This window comes from Crotalus tigris, unplaced genomic scaffold (genome assembly GCF_016545835.1).
Source record: "Crotalus tigris isolate CLP2741 ecotype Arizona unplaced genomic scaffold, ASM1654583v1 scf7180000023830.6690815, whole genome shotgun sequence".
In the NCBI taxonomy this organism is placed as follows: Eukaryota; Metazoa; Chordata; class Lepidosauria; order Squamata; family Viperidae; genus Crotalus; species Crotalus tigris.
The window spans coordinates 863,475-885,980 of record NW_024100214.1 but is presented as its reverse complement, the minus strand read 5'-3'; the positions used below and the strand labels follow the sequence as shown (position 1 = coordinate 885,980).

The 22,506-nt window shown below is 39.1% G+C and overlaps 1 protein-coding gene across 1 annotated transcript in view; it reads right to left on the bottom strand.

Moving 5' to 3' along the window:
* Positions 1 to 22,506, bottom strand: part of DCC (DCC netrin 1 receptor) — a 450,546-nt gene that overhangs the window by 41,735 nt on the left and 386,305 nt on the right. The window contains exons 20-21 of the mRNA XM_039322125.1: positions 6,382 to 6,608; positions 2,448 to 2,564 (exon numbers count right to left, since the gene is read on the bottom strand). Coding sequence (XP_039178059.1) covers positions 2,448 to 2,564; positions 6,382 to 6,608 — 344 coding nt within the window. The remainder of the gene's footprint in view (positions 1 to 2,447; positions 2,565 to 6,381; positions 6,609 to 22,506) is intronic.

Below are 22,506 nucleotides of genomic sequence, written 5' to 3'. Positions count from 1 at the left end.
ACACCTCTAAGCCAACTCTGTTATTCTAGAAGATGGGCTTTAACACATATGCTTGGATTGTCTCAGCCCCTCCCTTTTTTAATACAGAGAAAGATTTGTTCTCTTAAAAGTCCAAGGTAAAAGTCTAAAAAAATAGAGCAAGAAACTGTTGTACCTGAGCTATGAAAATATTGTTCCGATAGTTCTGATAAATGACTAGGGGGGGATAATTTATTTGCAGTTCAAATTACAGCTAGTCCTTGACTTATGAGCATCCATTTAATGACCTTTCAAAATCACAACATCACTGAAAAAAAGTGACTTCGAACTTAGAACTAATCCTCACACTTAAGGCCACCGCAGCAACCCCAAGTCACATGATCAAAATTCAGGTGCTTGGCAATGGGCAGGCATTTATGATGGTTGCCCTATCCCAGGGATTTAAAGTTGCTGTTTGAGACTTCAGCCAGCTTCTGACAAGCAAAGTCAATGGGGAACATTAATTCACTTAATGACTTTATGATTCATTGAACAACTGCAGTGGTTCACTTAACAATGGTGGCACAAAGGACGTAAAATCAGGCACAACTCACTTCATAGCTGTCTTGCTTAACAACAGAATTTCTGGCCCCAAATATGGTTGTAAGTCAAGAATTACTTGTATGTCTAAGAAATAGGAATTAAACTGATCAAAGAGAGAAGCAGCCTGGAATTAAGGAGAAACTTCCTGACAGTGAGGACAATCAACTAGTGGAACAGCTTGCCGTCAGAAGTTGTGGGCATTCCACAACTAGACATTCACCTGTCTGAGATGGTATAGGTTCTCCTGCTTGAGCAGGGGGCTGGACTAGAAGACCTCCAAGGTCCCTTCCAGCTCTATTCTATTCTAACTCTGGTTAAGTTTCCTTTAGTCTGTGTATGTTGGTTAAACTTCATTTTCTTTTCCCGTTATGTAATTTACAGACGTAAGGCCATTCTGTATAATTTCAGACCATTTTCCAATTTATTTTTTGGAAAACTATTTTCTCTTTATTAACTTCTTGTGAGCTAAGTTAAAAGCAGAGATCTTGTCCTAGCTCATTAATTACATAGAAGCAGACAGCATTATATTTTAGCCTGTTGAAAATATTGCACGTATTTTATGCAATATTCTTTTATACATTCAATTATTTCATCTATCTTTCCAGTTTTTTTATTTTAATAAAGCTTGATTTTGTTTCTCTCTTTTGGAGATTGATTTATCTCCAGAAAGGAAGGCAGAGTGGAATATCGGAACTATTTAGCTACATGGCTCTAGGGTTTGCTATAAAAATTATTTCATATTTTAGTTTTGTGCCTTTTTGTACATCTTGAAAATTTTATATTTATCTTTTATATTCATCTTGGCTGTTTTGAGTCCAAGTTATAGATTTGGGAAATCATACACTGCTCAGAATTGATCCAATTGGAACAGTTTGTACTATAAGCTCTGGACAAAAATGAATGAATCCCTATACCATCTGAGATTTATGTGCTCAGTTGCTTTTTCAAAACCTTGCAATGCAACGATGTCTGCATATATGCAAATGTTAAGTGGCCATAGTATTAAGCAAGGCGAGACAGCTATTTTCGGCAGCTGATCTAGGAAAACAGGGAAGGATTTAAAATTGTAATTTATATATTAGACTAAAAAATACCTTCAGTGATGAGGCATCACTGGGAAGCCAACATAGATTTGCTAGTTGAGGCTACTAGATATTTTTAATTTTCCTACATAAGTGGCAGAAAGACATTACTTTTTTCTGTACTTCAGATAGCCAAAAACATTTGGGAGCCTTCAAAAATGCCTAGCTATGGCTAACATGCATAACATACATAATACGTTGTCCTCCTATTTTCTCCCACAACAACTCTGTGTTAGGCTAAATAAGAGTAACTAGCCCAAGGTCACCCAGTTGGCTTTCATGCCTAAGCTGGGAATAGAACTCACAGTCTCCTGATGATTAGCCCAAAATCATCTAGTCAGCTTTCATGCCTAAGGTAGGACTGGAGCTCAGTCTCCTGGTTATTGACCCAAAGTAATCCAGCCAGCTTTCATGGCTAAGAAGGGACTAGAGCTCGCAAACTTCTAGTTTCTAGGGCAGCATCTTTACCACTACACTAAACTGACTCTAATCAACCACAGTGGGTGGTATTCCCATTGTAGCATTTTTAGGCATGATCCCCTCTTAGGGGAGTCCGTGGGTGATTGTCATGGACAATGAAGACAGTCGATGGCTCCATACTATATATCCATCAGCTGTGCATCACCCACCAGCCTGAGTTAGGGTGGGATCTCCATTGACAATCCAAGCAGGGAGAGGCAATCACGTAGGAGAAGACTTCCTTGTAAACATGTCTATTTAGCCAACTGAATGAAGAGAGTTATCTAACAACATGACAACACAATGGAATTCCTGTTTGAATATTAGGGTAGGTGTTAGGCTTACAAGGATTGCTGGGCTGTGAGTCCATAGGAATCATGAGCTTGGCACGGGTTGCTCGTCGAGCTGCAAGAGAACGTTCCAATGTGGATATGCTACTTCCCACTTCTTCTGTGTCAGGAACTAAAAGGGAGGAAAAAAAAGCAAAGCTTAAATGCATGAGCATAAGATGAGTGGCTCTATAAAGGCTTTAAATGAGTAAATAAAATTCAAATACAAGCTGTTTGGCTCCTTGCTCCCCAGTCAGAGGAAAGATAAATGGACATGTTTTGTCATAGCTTCCAATTTAAAAAAGTGGGGGACTCAATCAACATCCCATCTTAATAGTAACACAGAAAATATTAAGGGCCACTTTGGAATCAAATGAATTGCTTCTCATTTTCTCACAATTGACTTTGAATGCTAATTCCTCTCTATAAATTTGTGTCACAGCTTAGTCATGTCTCCTTGTAGCTCCGATGGAAAATACTTTGCAGAAATGCTGATCATCTTTCAAAAAATATGGTTGGCAACTAGATTTCCTTATAGTTCATGTAAGAAATCCACAGCAAGAATTATCATGTTTTCATATGCTAATTATTTGGTCCAGTCAGCATATGACATTCTGTGTGATTTTATTTACTTATTTTTTTTCAAGGCTAGGAACCGGGAGTCTGGGAGTTTTAGTCCTGCCTTAACCATGAAAGCCAGCCACTCTCTCAGCCCGCAATGTCAGGCTCAGATGACAACTCAAATCAAATCCTGTTCCTACCAATGGATCAACACTCAGTTGATCTGAAAAAAAAAAAAAAGAACCCTGCACTTGTGGGAAAATTCTAGGAAGAAAAGAAAAAGTCACCCATCTTGTGGCACACAACTCTGAGTTGCTAACAACAGTGATAAAAAGTGGATAATAAAAATAAATACAAAATGGAAAGAAAGAAAAATAAATCAGAAGCCCAGACTGTATGTATACCTATTCTCTTAATCCCAAGGTTTCAATATTATTCTCCCAATGTTTGACCTTCATCAATTAATGGAGAGCTAAGATTGGGACAACTTGCCTTGGCTGACTCATCCTGGCTATCTCACTGCTGTTGATTCATTCCCAGCAGACTTGCCAAGGTCAACTTGCCACGGGACAACTTGCCACAGCCAACGGACCGTGGGATAACAGAAGAGAGAGACGAGTAGAATTGCAGCTTACCCCAGTCTTGAGGATTTCTAACTTGAGAAGGTTTAAACCTAAAGCAAGACAAGGCCTGGCGCAAGAGACCTGGAGCATGCCCACTATACCAAACCTTAATTGTAAGATTGGGTTTGGCTAGTCTAGAGGAAATAAAGACTTGGGGGGGGGCATGATAGTACATTCCAGTATTTGAGAGGCTGCCACAAAGAGGAGGGGGTCAACTTATTTTCCAAAGCACAAGAGGGCAGGACAAGAAACAATGGATGGAAACTAACCCAGGAGAGAAGCAACCTTGAATAAGGGAGATACTTTCTAACAGTGAGAACAATTAACCAGTAGAACAGCTTGCCTCCAGAAGTTCTGGGTGCTTTATCACTGGAGGTTTTTAAGAAGACATTCACTTATCTGAAATGGTATAGGGCCTCCTGCTTGAACAGGGGGTTGGACTAGAAGACCTCCAAGGTCCCTTCCAGCTCTATTCTGTTCTGATGCTAATCTATTTGAATGGGCAGATACCCTCAGGAGAGCATTTAAAAGACAATATATAATCTCCAGTTTCTCAAGATCAATTGTTGTACAAATGAATCCTGATAACTTAAGCAGTACATTCAGGAATAAAATCTTAGGGTATCATATTTCAAATTTTTAATATTTTTAGTATAATTTCAAATCAAACTCTAATGCCAGAATTGCAAAGTCTGTGGTTGAAAATTTGGCAGACTGATAGCATAAAATGAGAAGCTTTAGTGCCACATATGAACAAGTATAAATATCTGGAATTACCCATTTGCTATACACATTATTATCTATATTAAACCCTGATATAAACAAACCTGTTTATATCTGCAATAGCAATTACTGGTTTTATGAGCATTAGCGTTGCAGAAGAAAATCTGCTTGTAATTGTTTACTATTCAAGACTTTTGCTTTAGCCTTTGAGTTGCGTTAACACATGTTGCCTTCTCTGTAGAGTTCAGATCTATTTTTTTACTAATGATTATGAAAAAAAATGTGTTATCTGAAATATCTGAGATCCAGTTAAATGTAATCCTAGGTAAGAAAAAAAATGCTTATCCAACCAGAATCCAAAGCTTGAGATCTTAATTCATGAAAAGATGCCCGTCAAGTACCCTGACTGAGATCCATGTTGCTACACACAAACCTACATTTCACTCACAAAGTTGTTAGGAGGAACAGAGGAAGAGGGCCATCATCAACCTGTGATGCTTCTGAACTTCTGATATACAGTATCTGTTTGGCCAATGTGATAGATGTTGGGCTGGAATGGTCTTTCATCTGAACCAATCTCAGGACTAGTCTAGATTCTTATAGAACAGGGATAGGCAACCTTGGCTCTTTTATGACTCGTGGACTTCAACTCCCAGAATTCCTGAGCCAGCCATGCTGGCTCAGGAATTCTGGGAGTTGAAGTCCACGAGTCATAAAAGAGCCAAGGTTGCCTATCCCTGTTCTATAATATCCTATTTCTGCAATGCCCAAGGTCAGGACAACTATGCACCTTATAGTAATTTGTATCTTGGGACCTTGAGATGGCAGTGATCAAGTAAAATTTAAAGAATAATCGGATATTATCTTAATCAGAGATTAGAGTGACCCTGGTTGGCCTTTCATAAGGCTTTAAAAACCTGGCTTTCTATCCAGGCTCAGGACTCAGAACGTGCTAAAGATTTAAGCCCCCTTTCTTGGCTTAAATGCTAGTTGGTTAACTACAGTATGTACTTATTCTTTGGATGCTTTTTTTTGTTTTTTATTGTTTTAATGGTTTTATAGTTTTAGAATTGTAAGCCGCCTAGAGTCACTTGGCTGAGTTGGGTGGCTATAGAAATTGAATAAAAAAATAAGTAAAAATAATAAAAGTGTATGAGAGGTTGTGTGAATAAGTGTGTTTAAATAAGGGAGTGTATGCATGCTTGAATGATGTTTATTAATGAGGTTGGGTGGGGAGATAAACATGGTGCTGGCAGTATCAGCAGTGACTTATTGGTGGGATTCAGACAGTTTGCACCACTTTGGCAGAACCGATAGCTAATTTTTTATTGCCCAGGCCCAGAATGGACTTCCGGAAGTGGCATCCACACAGAAAACTGGTTGTTCACATATTTGAATCCCACCACTGCAGTGACTCCATCCAGTTGGGCTACGGCTTTAACCATGGTTGGCAGAAAGCCTCAATTGTTCTTAGGTTGAAAAAAGCTATCAATCCTTGATTTATAACCTTTCTATCTAGAGACACAAAAGAACTTACAAAATACGGAGACATTAAACACAATACAAAGCATATCTAGAGACTAATCAATAGGTCATTGTCAACCACTTATGAATCAATGTCTTGTAGAATTTTCCCTCTGCCATGTGTTGCTAGCAAGATTAGTAAAATCTTACTTGCCATCAAAGATATACGGGATTGGTACACTTGACATCAAAAACATCACACAGAGTATATTTTTTCTCATCTGACCACTATATGGGGCAGATGAATCTAAACCAGGGGTAGGCAACCTTGGCTCTTTTATGACTTCAACTCCCAGAAGTTGGCTCAGAAATTCTGGGAATTGAAGTCCACGAGTCATAAAAGAGCCAAGGCTGCCTACCCCTGACCTAAACTGATGCTTAAGTTGTGTTTTTCACTCAATGCCTACAGCATCTCCTCTTGATACACACCTCTGGATGAAGTGCCATAATTGCTTCTCATGTGATTTTTTTTCACTGGAATTCATTAGGGATTTTACATATGGTAAGAAGCAATATTACCAGATTGTGGGGCACTTTTGCTGCCCATCTGAGTTTCAGATTGGCTGTGGCTGCCTGGAGTGATTTCTTGACAGCTCTTGATTGGTGAGACTCTTCCTGGTGGCTCAGAGCCTGATGGCTTTTCAATGTTCTTCATTTCCATCTCTTCATGGTGTATCCAAAGATCTGGAGGTCTCAAGTCTTTCTGGCTGCCCTTTCTTTTGCCAGCACTATGAGTAGCACGCTTTCTGTTGGGAAGAGGAAGAAGTTAGAAGTGAAAAGTCCAAAGCTCTAAATTTCATAAATATTATGTTATTTCTGCATAGTTCTCAAAGGATGTAGCAAAGCAGGGGTCCCTAACCCTTGGGCGTGGCCCACTACTGGGCTGTGAGCTATTCAGAACCAGAGAACAAAGTGGCAGGAGAACAAATGTACGCACAAGCATCCCTACTTGCATGAGCAGCAGGTGAGTGCATGCATGTGCCTGCTGGTCACATAGAAACATCCCTTCTCCCCTCCTCCCCCCCCCCACCAGTCCACAAGGCTGGAAAGGTTGGGGAACTCTATAGTAAAGGACTGATTAAATCTATTTGTTTTATCTGAATATGATTTCAGTCTGAATTGATCAAGAAAAATTGATCAAGTTTTATCCTGTCTCGGGGAAGGACATTCACCCATGTTATGATCCCAAATTTTACTGTAAAGGCAATTCATCATGTGGATTATTCCCATCAACACCCATTGCTCAAATAAGATGCCAGTTGGGAGAAAAAGACAAATGTTAAGACTTGTGCAAATGACTGAGATTCTTAGATGTCTTATGCAGCTGTATCACAACAAAATAATTCAATCATTGCTTAGGGCATAATCACTAGGTATAAAAGGAATCTATGAATCTTTTAGGTTGCATGGAGAAATTTAATCAAAATGGTTCCGTATGGTAAATCATTTTGCATGTTAGTTGTCTGATATGGGGAAGATGTTCTAGGCAGGAATACAACCAAGCATTAAGAGAAGCATATAGGATAATTCAGGTAGTTCTCAACTTACAACCATTTATTTAATTCAAAGTTACCACAGCACTGAAAAAAGTGACTTACAACGTGTCCTTGAACTTCCACCCATGGCAGCATCTTCACAGTCACTTGATCAAAATTTGAGTGCTTTGCAACTGTCAGGTATTTATGACAGTTGCAGTGCCCCAGGGTCATATGATCACTGTTTGTGACCTTCCCAGTCAGCTTCGGACATGCAAAGCCAATGGGGGAAGCTGCATTTGCTTAATGACCATGTGATGCACTTAGTAACAGTAGTGATTTGCTTAATAATCATGAGGAAAAAAAGGCTGTAAAATTGGATGCAGCTCATTTAATAAATGCTTTGCTTAGCAACAGAAATATTGGTCCCAATCTGATCCTAAGTTGTTGTTAGTTGCGAAGTCATGTCCGACCCCATCGCGACCCCCAGGCCTTCCTGTCCTCTACTATCTTCTGGAGTCCATTTAAGTTCATGCCTACTGCTTCAGTGACTCCATCCAGCCACCTCATTCTCTGTCATCTCTTCTCTTGCCCTCAATCTTTCCCAGCATTAGGCTCTTCTCCAGTGTCCATCCTTCTCATTAGGTGGACAAAGTACTTGAGTTTCAACTTCAGGATCTGGCCTTCTAAAGAGCAGTCAGGGTTGATCTCTTCTAAGACTGACCAGTTTGAATGCCTTGCAGTCCAAGGGATTTGCAGGAGTCTTCTCCAGCACCATAGTTCAAAGGCCTCAATTCTTTGGCGCTCAGACTACCCAAATTCCAGGCTTCTATAAAAGCACTTGATACATTGCATAATTTTAAGCTATGAAACCAGATGGTTACCCAAAGCTACCAACCCTCCTCCCCCTCCTTTTTTAATATTATGGGCATCAGCTTTCCAAATCAATAAGTATCCAAACAGTTATAAAATCAGTGGTGATGTAGGCATTATTTGGCATATTTCAAAAATAAAGCCAGTGATCTTCAACCATGTCTCAGGCTGATAGACACGTTTGGAATTTTGAGAACATGTCAAAGGTACAAGATGGTTGATGGAATGGCTTGTCCATTATCAATTATAAAACACCAGCTTGCTCAAATATAAATGCAGCTTCCCCACATGCATGAACACACAGATATATACTACATGTATACTCTAACTATTCATTTAACTATCAAGTTAAAGGTAGGTAAAGCAGAAATCTGATGGACACCAAGAAAGAGGTCTAAGAGCAAATGGTACTTCCTGATGCTGGAGACCCCAGGACCCTCTGTTTGGTAGAAAGAATATTTTCAGATAATGAGTTCCTGAGTCTTGGAAATAAAGCTGTTCCACTGAGATCAAAGCAGTTGACCTGAAGCTGTTGAGAGAGGTAGAGAAGTATGTGAACTAGATGTAGGAAAATGATAGTGCATCCCACTGCCAAGTGAAAATTCCTCTGCTACCATAGCCAATCAGAGGTTTAAAACCAGTAATTTGAAGATAGCCTTATGTTCTATGTGATGGACCAGCTAGATAGAATGAACTGTCAGGTTTGCCAGATGTTAATGAAATCATGGTCTTAGAAGCACTATTTTGTTAGAGATTGGATAATGCCTTGAGGTACAACAGAACAACAGCCTGTTATAGCCAAAGCTATACAGTAGTAATAGTACTGTAGTACTTTATGGCTGTAGTAATTTATGGTTGTGAGAGCTGGACCCTAAGGAAGGCTGAGCACTAAAGAATTGATGCTTTCGAATTGTGGTGCTGGAGAAGACTCTTAAGAGCCTCTTGGACTGGAAAGAGATCAAATCAGTCAATCTTAAAGAAAATCAACCCCAACTGTTCTTTGAAAGGACAGAGACTGAAGCTGAAGCTCAAATACTTTGACCACCTAACAAGAAGAGAGGAATCATTGGAAAAGACCCTGATGTTGGGAAAGAATGAAGGCAAAAGGAGAAGAGGATGATGGGATGAGATGGTTGGATATGGTAATTGACACAATGAAAATAAATTTGGGCATATTCTGGAAGAGAGTGGAGGTCCATGTGGTCCCTAAGGGTTGGACACAATTTAGTGATTGAAGAACAACAACAGAAGTATACAACATGTACATAGATACTCATAGACCACATAGATGTCTATGTAGTTGCTAGGAATTTACACACATTTGATGGCACATAATCATGCAAGCAAGCATCAGTACAAAATCCATAGGCTACACCTCTGAACTGAAACATAACCAGAATATTAGCACTTAATATCCAACTTTTAAATTGGCTTCTGAAGGAAAACCAACGAGAGCTGAAGAGCTTCCCAAGTCCATCCTAAGAATCAAGGAGAAAATATATTTGATCATCCTTAGCCTAGATAAGTACAAAACTATTTCCAGAGAGTCCATCAATGCTGGAGCAATTCCACTGTGGCATCTTGAAGATTAACAGATCCACTATGGCATGAGACAGCATTATCAGATGGAGATTAAAAGTAAGCAATGAACACATATTGCAGTCTGTCAAGCAGAAAAATGTATAACAAAATTTGGAGATGAACAGAAGAATCGTATAAAGTAATAAACATTGGACAAAAAAATGCACCCTATATATCCAGTAAAAATGTTTCAGCTGATAATCACTAAGTAAGAAAGAGGTCCCGGGACTTTGATGGAACATTCTATGAAAATACTCTCAATACCTTACAGTAATATCTTCATCAAATATATATGTTAGATTTGCAAAAATAATGTAGAAATCAGGACATCTCACAATAACAAATAAATGCAGGAAAAAAATAAAATAAAACTGGGGGAGAGAAGCAGGTGGAAGTAGCTGAAGAAGACCACGGGAGAAAGATTTGCAATGTTTGACATGTTTTAGAGAATTTAAGAAAAGTGGCAAGTGGAGATAATTTACAAAGTTTACAAAGCTAGAGAGGACATGCAAGAAATAGAAGAGAGAGAAAAACACAAATTCATTCTTGGAGTCATCAAATAAGAAATTTCAAGGAAAGATTTCACTCAAATTAGAGTATCAAGAAATATAGTGAGGATCATCAAGATCAAGATCAACACCTTAAACATGAGATTGTTTAAATGTGGAGAGTTTAAAAATTAATTTAGCTTCTGGGCTGTATGAATCCAGGTGTCTCTTTGCTACTGTTTAGGATTAGAGCAGTGGTTTTCAACCTTTTTAATGCCGCAACCCTCAACCGGTCGTAAGTCGAGGACTACTCAACCGGTCGTAAGTCAAGGACTACTCAACTGGTGCAGCACCGTTTGCAGAATGGGCTCAGCAGGGCAGAGACAGCCTGGACAATTCCTATTGGCTTTTGAAAGCCAATAGAATTAGACTCTATTCAAGAGAGTCTATTTTATTGGCTTTCAAAAGCCAATAGAATAAAAGGGAGTAGCACAGCTAAGGAAAAGGGGGAAAAAATGGAGGACTGCGTTGTTTGGCGACCCCCGTGAAATGGTTGTTCGACCCCAAATGGGGTCCCGAGCCACAGGTTGAGAACCACTGGATTAGAGCATATTGTAGGTGTCAAACTCGCCACATCATGTGAACGTGTCGCGACGTATCACAACATTTTTTGCATTGCTGGATCTGGGGTGGGCATGGTTTCCATATGATACAATTGGCCTGCAGGCCAGCAGTTTGACACCTCTGGATTAGAGGGACCTTATCCATAGACCTTCAATCCTAAGGGATGATAGAGGGAGAAGTCTCTGGATGGGATAGAAACAGGTAGATCTTTGATCTGATTTCAGAGAGTTCCTTCCCACAGTCTCTCCAACTGACTGCTTTATTGAGCACCATAAAGTGGCAACAGAATTAGCTCCAGCTGAGGCTAGTTGCCAACCCCTTGGAGCTAGACACAAAGGTTCACGCTGAAAGCATATGTTGGGAAGATAAACTGATAAAGTCCAACCAGAGGAAACGTCAATAGCAGCTTGAAGAGGTGCCAGCTTGCTGCTCAGCAGAGGTCACTTGTTAACTAGGTGGTGCAAAACTATTATAAAATTCCCTCCAGAAACAGAGGAAACACATGAAGTTCCTCAGTAAAAATGTATATTTTCTGATACCACCATCCTCCATTGTAATGTAGATTTTTAATTAACAGAAGTAGCTACTTTTTATTTTACATTTCCCACACAGCTATATTTATCTTAGACGTATATTAAGATGCATTTTAACCCCAGTATTATTTGGCATCAGAATGTATTCATTATATGTTAGCATTTTATGAATATTTATTACAGTATGTTCTCTTCTTATATGACAGGGATGTTTGCATAGTTTTTCCCAGAAATATCTCACCTTTACTTTTTGTACCAGAAAAAGAGAAAAGCTGACAAACTATACATGTGTTTTCATGAGACATGAACATTTGTATTATAATGTAATACCTTTGCTTATTACAATACATTCCTTTATTTTACTAAGCTTCTATGCCACTACAGTGGTTAACTAATTCCAAACAGCTTATTATCCTACCACATGTAAACAAGTTTAAAACAGCAAAAATCACCACACAAGTAAATATTACCTAATAAAATGCTCTTCTGCCAAGACATCATAAACACTCATTATTATTGTGAGTAGTATTAACATCCTATATTTGATAGCAAAATGCTGTTTGCACACTTTTATCAGATGAATCAAAACTGCAGGAACAAAAACCTTGTTCAAGAGGACATGACTGTTTTCGAGTTTTCAAGGAAACTATATTAATGTAGACTCATTAATCAGAGGATTTCCAGAATTTCTGACAGGGAATTTTAGCACAATGGAGATTATTTTGGGAGAAACATATTTTAGCACAGATGGTGCACATCATAGTGCACAGCCTGTCTCTGTAATGCCTAATTATAAGCCACACTGAACCAATATTACTTCTTTGGAAAATGCGTATACTATTAGATGAAAAAAGCTTGCCTTTGGTTCGTCTCGAGAACAGTTTGCAAATCATTCCTCTTGGTTTATAGCAACACAGATCCTATTAATTAATGACATTTTTCATTAATGAAATTTTTCAGAAACAGTCATAAGTCATGTTGGTCATTAAGAAGGTCACCATATGGCCATGCCTGATTTTTACAACTTTTTCTATGGCGATCATGTCCTCAGTAAGTGTTTTTTTTTTTTTTTTTTTTTGCCAAAGACTGGAAGTAAATGTTGATTCCTAGCAAAAAAAAAGTCATAAATTGTGGTCATATGACCATGGGATGCTGCAAACAGCCATAAATGGAAACCAGTTACTGAGCACCCAAAATGCAATATTGTGACTGGAAAGAGGGAGCTGCTGGAACTTCAAATCTAGATTGCAAGTAGCCCTGGAGAGGTCCTTCATAACTTCAAATTGGTTGTAAGTGAAGGACCACCTGTAATAGGAATGATCAGAGATGTTGGGTATGTTTACTCCAGAGAAGAGAAGAGAAAATTTCATAGAGATATGTCTATTGGGATTCTCAGTCATCCAGGTTATGGTTGTCCCAAAGATGCTTTTTCAGGAGGCAACTGGACTGGACTGGATTTCCAGAAAACATTTCAGACTATAGGAACAGGGCAGAAAACATCCTGCAGCCAAGATGGCTCCACACACAAACTGCACTACTCAGGTGACCCTCAAGGACACAGGTAAACTTCCAAGAATGCAAATGACCAGCTTTCTGCAAGGAATTATAAATCCTTCCATTCCCCACCATCCAGTCAGATCTGAAGAAGAGCTGAAGAAACTTCTTGGATGAGAAGTGAAACGTCTTCAAAGAAAAACAAGAAAGTCCAGTTGCCTCATGAAAAAGCACATTTGGTTCAGAGATATATAATAACTATCTTCATCAGAAGCATCAGAAATAGGTGAACAGGAAGGATAGGTGTAATGTAAGTAGCTCTGTAATGTTTTGGCATTCTGGGTGCAAGCCTCACCCTGTTTCTACATATGTCATGATTTTGCAAACATGCCCAAAAGGATGGAGTTTGTGGCACAACACTGTGACAGTGCCTTCTTTATTCTGACAAAACTAGTGAGAACCTGTGAATATAGATAGTATTGGAGATATTTAAAAACAGGTTGGATGGCCATCTGTCAGGGATAATGCATGGAGTAGAGGGTTGGATTAGATGATCTCCAAAATCTCTTTTAATCAATAAGTATTTGATATTCCTTAATAAAAAAAGCATATTATTTATCACACACATACACACATAGCCACATGCTCACACTAAATAAATAATTTAGGGGAAAAGTTTTAAGAATGAATGAAAGTCATCTTAGCTGTTGGAAATGGATAAATAAGATTGTCCCCCTCGTTTTTCATCTTGATTGGGGGAAATTATTTCTAGCACTGCAAGAGATTGTTTAACATGAATAATAACATGAAAGATAAACCATCTTCTTCCCTTAAGGGAAGAAGGGTACTTTATGTTTATTTAGCATAGGGGAGAGACCATGCAATCTCTGATATACAACACTAATAAACCTCATTATTTGTACAAATACAAATATGAGTTTAAATAAAGAATCAGCGAACACATACATGTAAAATATGTGGACAATACAATAGATGAGGTAAAATATCGAATTAGAATAAAATTGTGATCAAATCTCCATAATATGGTGCCTTAGAATTGCAATGGGATAGATTCAACTTCCACAGCAGCCACCCCAAATGCCATAAACAGAGCTGCATCAGAACATTGTTTGTGACACAACAGAAGCCAGATCAGCAGAACAAAAACACTTATACAAAGTCTTCAAGAGAAACAAATAATTATGAAACTTCAACCAGAAATCGCTACACAAAACACCCAAAGCAATACAATAATTGCAACAGGAACAACAACAACCAGACAAATCACAATTCCCTATGTAAAGAATGTTTCAGAGAAGACAGCAAGACTACTATGCCAACATGACCTTGCAGTAGCCCACAAACCAGCCTCAACTTTCAGATGGACCCTGTCAAAACCTAAGGAGAAGACAGAAACCAACCAAAGATCAGGCATCGTATACTGCATCCAGTGTAGCAACTGTGAAAAGAACTATGTGGGCCAAACAGGAAGAAAACTATCTACCAGACTGCATGAACACTTCTTAGCTATCCAAAGACATGACCCACTATCCCTCATGTCCATCCATGAAGACTCTGAAGGGCACAAGTAGTAGTTCAATATCTATGGAAGGTACTAATCTAACTGCTTCTGGTGTGGCTGTGATAAGATCATCCCAGGGGCCTTGAAATGTCTTGATGTTCTTGAAATATGTATTATTGTTTATTCCAGTGCGCAGTCACTTTGCAGGTGCTCAGCCATTCCCCACTTAAGGAGATTTGCCCTAGATCTGGCATGGCCTATCCTGATTCTGTTTAGGTGGCTTTATTCTTCTTCGGGGCAGCTGCATTCCTGGAAGTGGTTTTATTGGATCTACATGATCTGTTTGGTTATGGTTATTAAGGATCACCCATTTTGATCACCAGGATAATCTACAAATAAAAATGAATTTATCCACCCCTATATTAGTTCATTCCTCTTTAATTTGATCTCTCCCTACAAATGAACGGTGGCAACAGACTTGCTTGAATTGACTATTTAGATTAACATTACATAATTAAATTAGCATGCACAATTTACTTCAGGCCAATAGGAATCAATGTTTAAGGCAACAGGTACCCTTGGAGTGCTACTTCTATGCACACTCGATCATTATAAGAGGAAAATGTTAACAGTGTGGTGTTAACACAGTGTGATAACAAGTAACCATGTGATGTTAATCTGTGAAGACCAACTGGTTGGTCTATATTCCCTTGTGTTACTGTCAGATATGCTTCCAAAATTGGTGCTGATGATGGAGGCTCGGATCTCAATGGATGCAAGGTACTTCTTTGAGTGGAATATTTTTACATTCCAAAAATCATCAAGCAGGGATTAAATTATAAGGGATGTAAATTTAGGAAAGGACATAGAGGCTTTGAAAGAGGTCAGGTGTCTTCCAGGTGCTACTGCCAGTAGGGACAAGAAGCGTATTTCTAAAATAATCAAGAATGGCAGCAAGGACTGTGATGTGGAGGCTATTGTACATCTTGGCACTAATGATCTGTCCCAAAAAGATGTACTCTCTGTGCAGAATGATTTCCAGAGCTTGGGGAAGGAACTTAGCAGAATAGGCTGTAGGCTTACTTTCTCAGAGGTTTTACCAGTGTATAAGGAGCAAAACGGAAAAGGCCAGCGCATAGCACAATTCAATATGTGGCTAAAGGAGTGGTGTAAAGGGGAAGGCTTTGGATATATTAGTCACGATGTCAGTAGCTGGTCCAATCAAAAGATGTACAAAAGAGATGGTTTGCATCCATCAAAAAAAGGGACTGAGTTACTCGGCTATAAATTCACAGATTTTCTGGAGGGAAATTTAAACTAAACAGCGGGGACAGGGAGTTAATTGATACGGAACAACCCTGTCCCCGGCAATTTAAAAACTATAGGGCTATCAGTGCATGTAGCATAGATGTGTGTGTGGACAAGAATATCAACCTTGCTATCAATCAAAATGAAGCCTCTAATAGCGAGTGCCACATAAAGTGCACTAACCAAATAGGTGGTAAGACAATAGGGGAACTCAGGCACCACACAGGTTATGTAGAAAGGAAACACAGGGCCACCCACAAAGGACTCAAATGTTTATACACCAATGCACAGAGTATGAACAGCAAACAGGGTGAACTAGAAATTCAGGTTAATGAGGGCAGATACGATATTGTTGCCATTACGGAAACATGGTGGGATGAAACTCACACATGGAACACACAGCTAGAGGGATTTAAATTATTTAAAAGAAACAGACCAAATAAAAGAGGATGTGGAGTTGCTCTCTATATAAGAAATAACTACATCTCCACAGAAATAGAGTACAACAATGATAAAAACTGTCTTGAATGCATTTGGGTCAATATAAAAGGGGGGGGAATGACATTGCCATAGGTGTATACTACAGACCACCCAACCAAACAGAGGAAATAGATGAACTTTTTGCTAGTCAGCTAACTAAGGTATGTAGGAAGCACATCACAATAGTAATGGGGGACTTTAACTATCCTGACATCAACTGGGAGACAAACTCCGCACCAAGTGGAAGATCAAACAGGTTCCTGGCAAACCTAGCAGACAACTTTGTCTCCCAAAAAGTAGAGAAGGGAACTAGGGGATTAGCCATTTTTGGATCTAATTCTCACTAACAGAGATGAAATGATAGACGGTGTTGAAGCCATAGGAACCCTGGAGGAAGTGATCATGCAATATTTAGAATTCAACATTATAGAAGCACAACCAATAGAACACAGTCAAACTAGAGTCTTGGACTTCAAGAGAGCTAATTTCAATAAACTTAGAGAGGGCTTGGGAAGGATTCCATGGATGAGAATCCTCAAGGGGAAAACAACTCAAGAAGCTTGGGAAATTTTGAAAAATGAGATAATAAAAGCACAGTCTAGCACAATACCAACAAAGAGGAAAAACAACAGCTCTCAAAAGAAACCAGCATGGCTGCATAAAGAACTCTCTGACAAATTGAAAGATAAAAAGGACAAGTATAGAAAGTGGAAAGAGGGGAACATAACTAAGTCAGAATATCAGCAAATAGCCCGAGCCTGCAAAGATGAAGTGAAGAAAGCCAAGGCTCAAAATGAACTAAGGCTTGCGACCAAAGTCAAAAATAACAAAAAAGCTTCTTTCAACATGTAAAAAACAAGAAAAAAGTGAAGGAAACGATTGGTCCATTAGTGGGTGGAAGTGGCAAGAAGGTGACAAACAACAGGGAGAAAGCAGAACTATTTAACTCGTGTTTTGCATCTGTCTTTACACAAAGGGAAAAAACAGACCAACCTATCAAAAATAGTGCCATAAAAAACAAAACAGAAACACAAGTTAAGATAGGCAAGAAAATGGTAAGTGAGCACCTGTCCAGCCTAGATGAGTTCAAATCGCCAGGACCAGATGGATTACACCCCAGAGTTCTCAAGGAACTGGCAGATGTAATATCGGAGCCACTGAACTATATTTTTCAAAGATCCTGGAACACAGGGGAACTACCAGAGGACTGGAAAAGAGCTGATGTAGTTCCCATCCTCAAAAAAGGAAAAAAATGGATCCAGGGAATTACAGACCTATCAGCCTGACCTCAATACCTGGGAAGATCCTGGAAAAGATAATCAAACAACGAATCAACGAACACCTAGAGGCAAACAAAGTCATTACTAAAAGCCAACATGGGTTTGTCAAAAATAGATCATGCCAGACAAATCTTATTGCATTCTTTGACCAAGTGACAAAATTAGTGGATCAGAGGAATGCTGTGGACATAATTTACTTGGACTTCAGTAAGGCATTTGATAAAGTAGATCACAACCTACTACTTGACAAGATAGAAAAATGTGGGGTAGACAGAACCACCACCAGATGGATCCGTAGCTGGCTGACTGGCCGTACTCAGCGAGTGATCCTCAATGGAACTGCATCTATATGGAGGGAAGTGTGTAGTGGGGTGCCCCAGGGCTCTGTTCTGGGCCCAGTACTCTTCAACATCTTCATCAACGATTTGGATGAAGGGATAGATGGGGAACTCATCAAATTTGCAGACGACACCAAGCTGGCAGGAATAGCCAACACTCCAGAAGACAGGCTTCAGATACAGAAGGATCTGGACAGACTTGAACACTGGGCACTAACTAACAAAATGAAATTCAATGGTGAAAAAAGCAAGGTTCTACATTTAGGCAAGAAAAACCAAATGCACAAGTACAGCATAGGTGGCACCATGCTCAATAGTAGTAACTGTGAGAGGGACCTCGGAGTCCTAGTAGACAATCACTTAAATATGAGCCAGCAGTGTGCTGCAGCTGCCAAAAAGGCCAACACAGTGCTAGGCTGCATTAACAGAGGGATAGAATCAAGATCACGTGAAGTATTAATACCATTTTAATGCCTTGGTAAGGCCACACTTGGAATACTGCATCCAGTTTTGGTCACCACGATGTAAAAAAGATGTTGAGACTCTAGAAAGAGTACAGAGAAGAGCAACAAAGATGATTAGGGGACTGGAGGCTAAAACATATAAGGAACGGTTGCTAGAATTGGGTATGTCTAGTTTAACGAAGAGAAGGACAAGGGGGGACATGATAGCAGTATTCCAATATCTCAGGGGCTGCCATAAAGAAGAGGGAATTAAGCTATTTTCCAAAGCACCTGAAGGCAGGACAAGAAGCAACGGGTGGAAACTAATCAAGGAGAGAAGCAACCTAGAACTAAGGAGAAACTTCCTGACAGTGAGAACAATTAATCAGTGGAACAGCTTGCCTCCAGAAGCAGTAAATGCTCCAACACTGGAAGTTTTTAAGAAGAGACTGGACAGCCATTTGTCCGAAATGGTGTAGGGTTTCCTGCCCGAGCAGGGGGTTGGACTAGATGACCTCCAAGGTCCCTTCCAACTTTACTATTATTATTATTATTATTATTATTATTATTATTATTATTATTATTATTATTAAACAGAATTCCTTCTCCTATGCTCACTAACCTACATTTCCACTTAAGGACATTAAGAGGGAATTTCACTGGAAATGGAAAGAGAAGGAGAGTTTAGAGGCTCGGAAAATTAGAGATAGGGAGAAGGTGTGATCTGAGTAGTAGTTATTACTTTAAGTCTTACAGGATAGTGATGTTTATCAGGGAGAACATACTAAACAATGAGTCATTCATTTTCATTTATTTTTATTAGTGACATTTCTTCCTATAGTCTTGTCTCAAAATTCTGTTCCTTTTTATTATCAGTGGGCTTTGAGGCAATGTGCTGAAATAAATGTACAGGATAATAAATTGTCTCTTTCTAAATCTTGAATAACAATATGATCTGTTTGGAATGAATTATTGTTTATAAAAATCCCAAAGGTCTTTTTCAAAAGGCAGCTGGACTTTGTTTTTCTTCTCATCCAAGAAGCATATTTCATGGTGGTCTTCCCAAGTGGTATTAATACTTCATATGATCTTGGCTTTTTTGGAAGCTGCAGCCAAATATCTCTCCCTCCCTCCCTCCCTCCCTCCCCCCCCCCTCTCTCTCTCTCTCCCATCTTATATATTTTGGAATGTATGAGAAATGCTGCTTATATGAGGACCCAGATTTTTTTTGGGGGGGGGGCAACATGCTGAATCTGTGAACTGCTTAGAGAGGCTGGGAAGTGGTATATAAGTCTAAGTGCTATTGCTATTTCTTATAAAATATATAAGGAATGCTTCTACCCACATTGTTATACAGGAGTGAAAGTATGGGTGTGAGTTGAAATATAAAAGTTAAGTGTAGTGGGAATGAGATACTTCAGGAGTTTGTATGGTAAAACAAGAGAAAGGTGGAGAAGGAATGAGCACTAAATGAATGTGGGCTGAATCCAAAAGTAAGTGACCAGTACACTGAAGTAGCTCCTTAATATCTGAAGTTCAGGTTTGATCTGAGGAGTCCTTGATGCTCTTTGAATTTGGTGTGTTGCTTGCAGATGTTTCATTACCCTGGTAAGTAGGATAATCCATGAAAGCCAGTGTTGATATTGTTCCCTGTTTATATACAATAGTTTGCTCTGCCAGTTTTGGTGGGGTGTGTGTGTGGTTTTCTCCTTGGCAGTTCCTTGTTTAGGGTACTGTTTTCTGTTTGATTTGCCTGGGATTAAACCCTGCCTATCTAGGTTTGGGCTGTTGGAGAGGCAGGGATTAATAGGATGCTGGAAAGCCAGGGGGAAAATCCCGCACTCCCTCATATCAATGATGTCCTTTGTTTATTCTTATTTTTAAAATTTATATAGCTGCTCATTTCATAAAACAAATGGCTTACAACAATCAGGAATGTGTTAGGTAATGAAACATCTGCAAGCAAACCACCAAGCTCAGAAAGACTAAAGGATTCCACAGTTCAACACTGATATATAGCTATTGTCTTCTATTGGAACCACATATGGGTGTCAAATGCTTCAGAAAGCATGCAAATGGGAGAAATTTGCATGTAGGCAAACCTCCACAGAACACCAAGGAACAACTATTGCTTTCTGCATGAATGCTTATGACAGCCTGCCCTGCCCATCAGTGTCAGATACAACCTCAATAAGCTGCACAGCTGGATGGAAAATAGCTTAACCAAGTGGGTGAAAAATGATATGGTTAATGACCAAGGATGCTCACCTCAGACTAAACACATACTAGGACATCACATAACCTAATGGAGCAACTGGAAAAAAAAACATGACCCAAAATACACAAAAATGCTGATAACCACCATCAATACTACATCCCTGAGATAAGCTGAAAAAAGGAAACTAAACTCCATACCAAACTGCTCAAGGTAAACCCCAAGAATAAAGAGATACCTGAACCCAAGTGGATAGAAAACATGCCCAAGTGCCCACTCTCCACAGCAGAACACAAAATCCTCCACAAAGGTCTCAACTAAAACATAGATAATGCTAGTCAACTAGAATTGTGAGGACAATCAACCAGTGGAACAGCTTACCCCCAGAAATTGTGGGCCCTCCATCGCTGGAAGTATTTAAAAAGAGTCTGGACAATCACCTGTCTGAGATGGTGTAGGTCCTTCTGCTTGAGAAGGGGGCTGGACTGGAAGACCTCCAAGGTCCCTTCAAGCACTATTCTATTCAAATATATTCAAATTCTTTGCAGCCATAGAAGCAGCATTTGAACCTCAGGACTTGTCACAGAGACACAAGAAAACATAAGGTAGACAATCATACCATAGACCAAAATAACACAGAAGCAGAACCAACTTAAAGCAGAGGAAAGAGCAGCCCTCAAAAAGCTAAAGAAGGAGCAAACTATCGCCATTCTTCAGCAGAGAGTGCACAGAACACAATACATACAAAAAGACAAAGAATTAACAGAAGACAAAGAAACCTACATCCTACTAAACATCAACCCAATAGAGAAACTGGACAAGCTGATCAAGAGAATCCTTAATGGCTTAACCAAGAAAGGTCAAATCCCAAAAGAACAATGGCAGATAAAAAGTAATGGATCCATCTTGCCATGTTTCTATAGATGTCCCAAAATACATAAGCCCAACAAGCAAGACATCTAAATACATCTTTACCAGGAATGCAAACATACAATATAGCCAAAAGACTTAGAAAAAATCTTGGACATCTCACAGAGAGAAGTGAATATTCTATCAATTCCTCACTGTATGACTTTCATAAAATAAAATAGAAGATTAAATTATGGTTTCATTTGATGCAGCAGCATTCTTCACATTCATAGATCCAAAACTAGAGAAACAATCCATGACACCAATACTACACAACACTCCCAACTTAGCCAAGTTCTCTAAGTTTGAAATATCCAGAATCATGGACTTCATCAACTCTGTCTCACTACCTAATTTCAATTTGACGGAGAAATATACCAATAAATCAGAGGAACACCCATGGGATCACCACTGTCAGGAATCATAGCAGGGACATAGCAGCATCTAGAAACTATTGCATTCCCACACATACAATCAAAAGTATAGATCCATTATGGAGAGAACACCTTCATCATAATAAAAAAGGAACAACTAAAAAAGACACATGAAATTATCAATATCTTCAAAGGAATAAAATTCACAAGGGAAGAAGATATGCATTATCCTCCCAGGATACCATCAGCAGAGGAAATGACAGCAAACTAGAAACACAAGTCTATTGAAAAAGAATCCAGACTAACCATTACTAAAACAACTTCATTAGTAAAATCTGTTCCATTACTAAAATAACAACCTAACCTGTGTAAACTGTGTAATAATATTATTTAGATGAGTACAAATCCATTGCAGCAACCAAGAACACCAGAAAAAGGAACCAAACCATGTAACAAAATGGATATTCACACAATTTTATTAAAAAGTGCCTGACTGGTCAACCCTCTACAGCACAGCTCACACAAACTGTGAAAAGGATAACACTCCCATGCATCAGAAATATCTCAGAAACAACAGACAGACTATTGCAACCACAAGGCATTACCACAGCTAACTAAAGCTCTCCCAAATATTTTAAGAAAACCTAAAAGATCCAGCAGCCACAGAAGAAATAAATAGGAATCATCTACAACAGGGGTGTCAAACT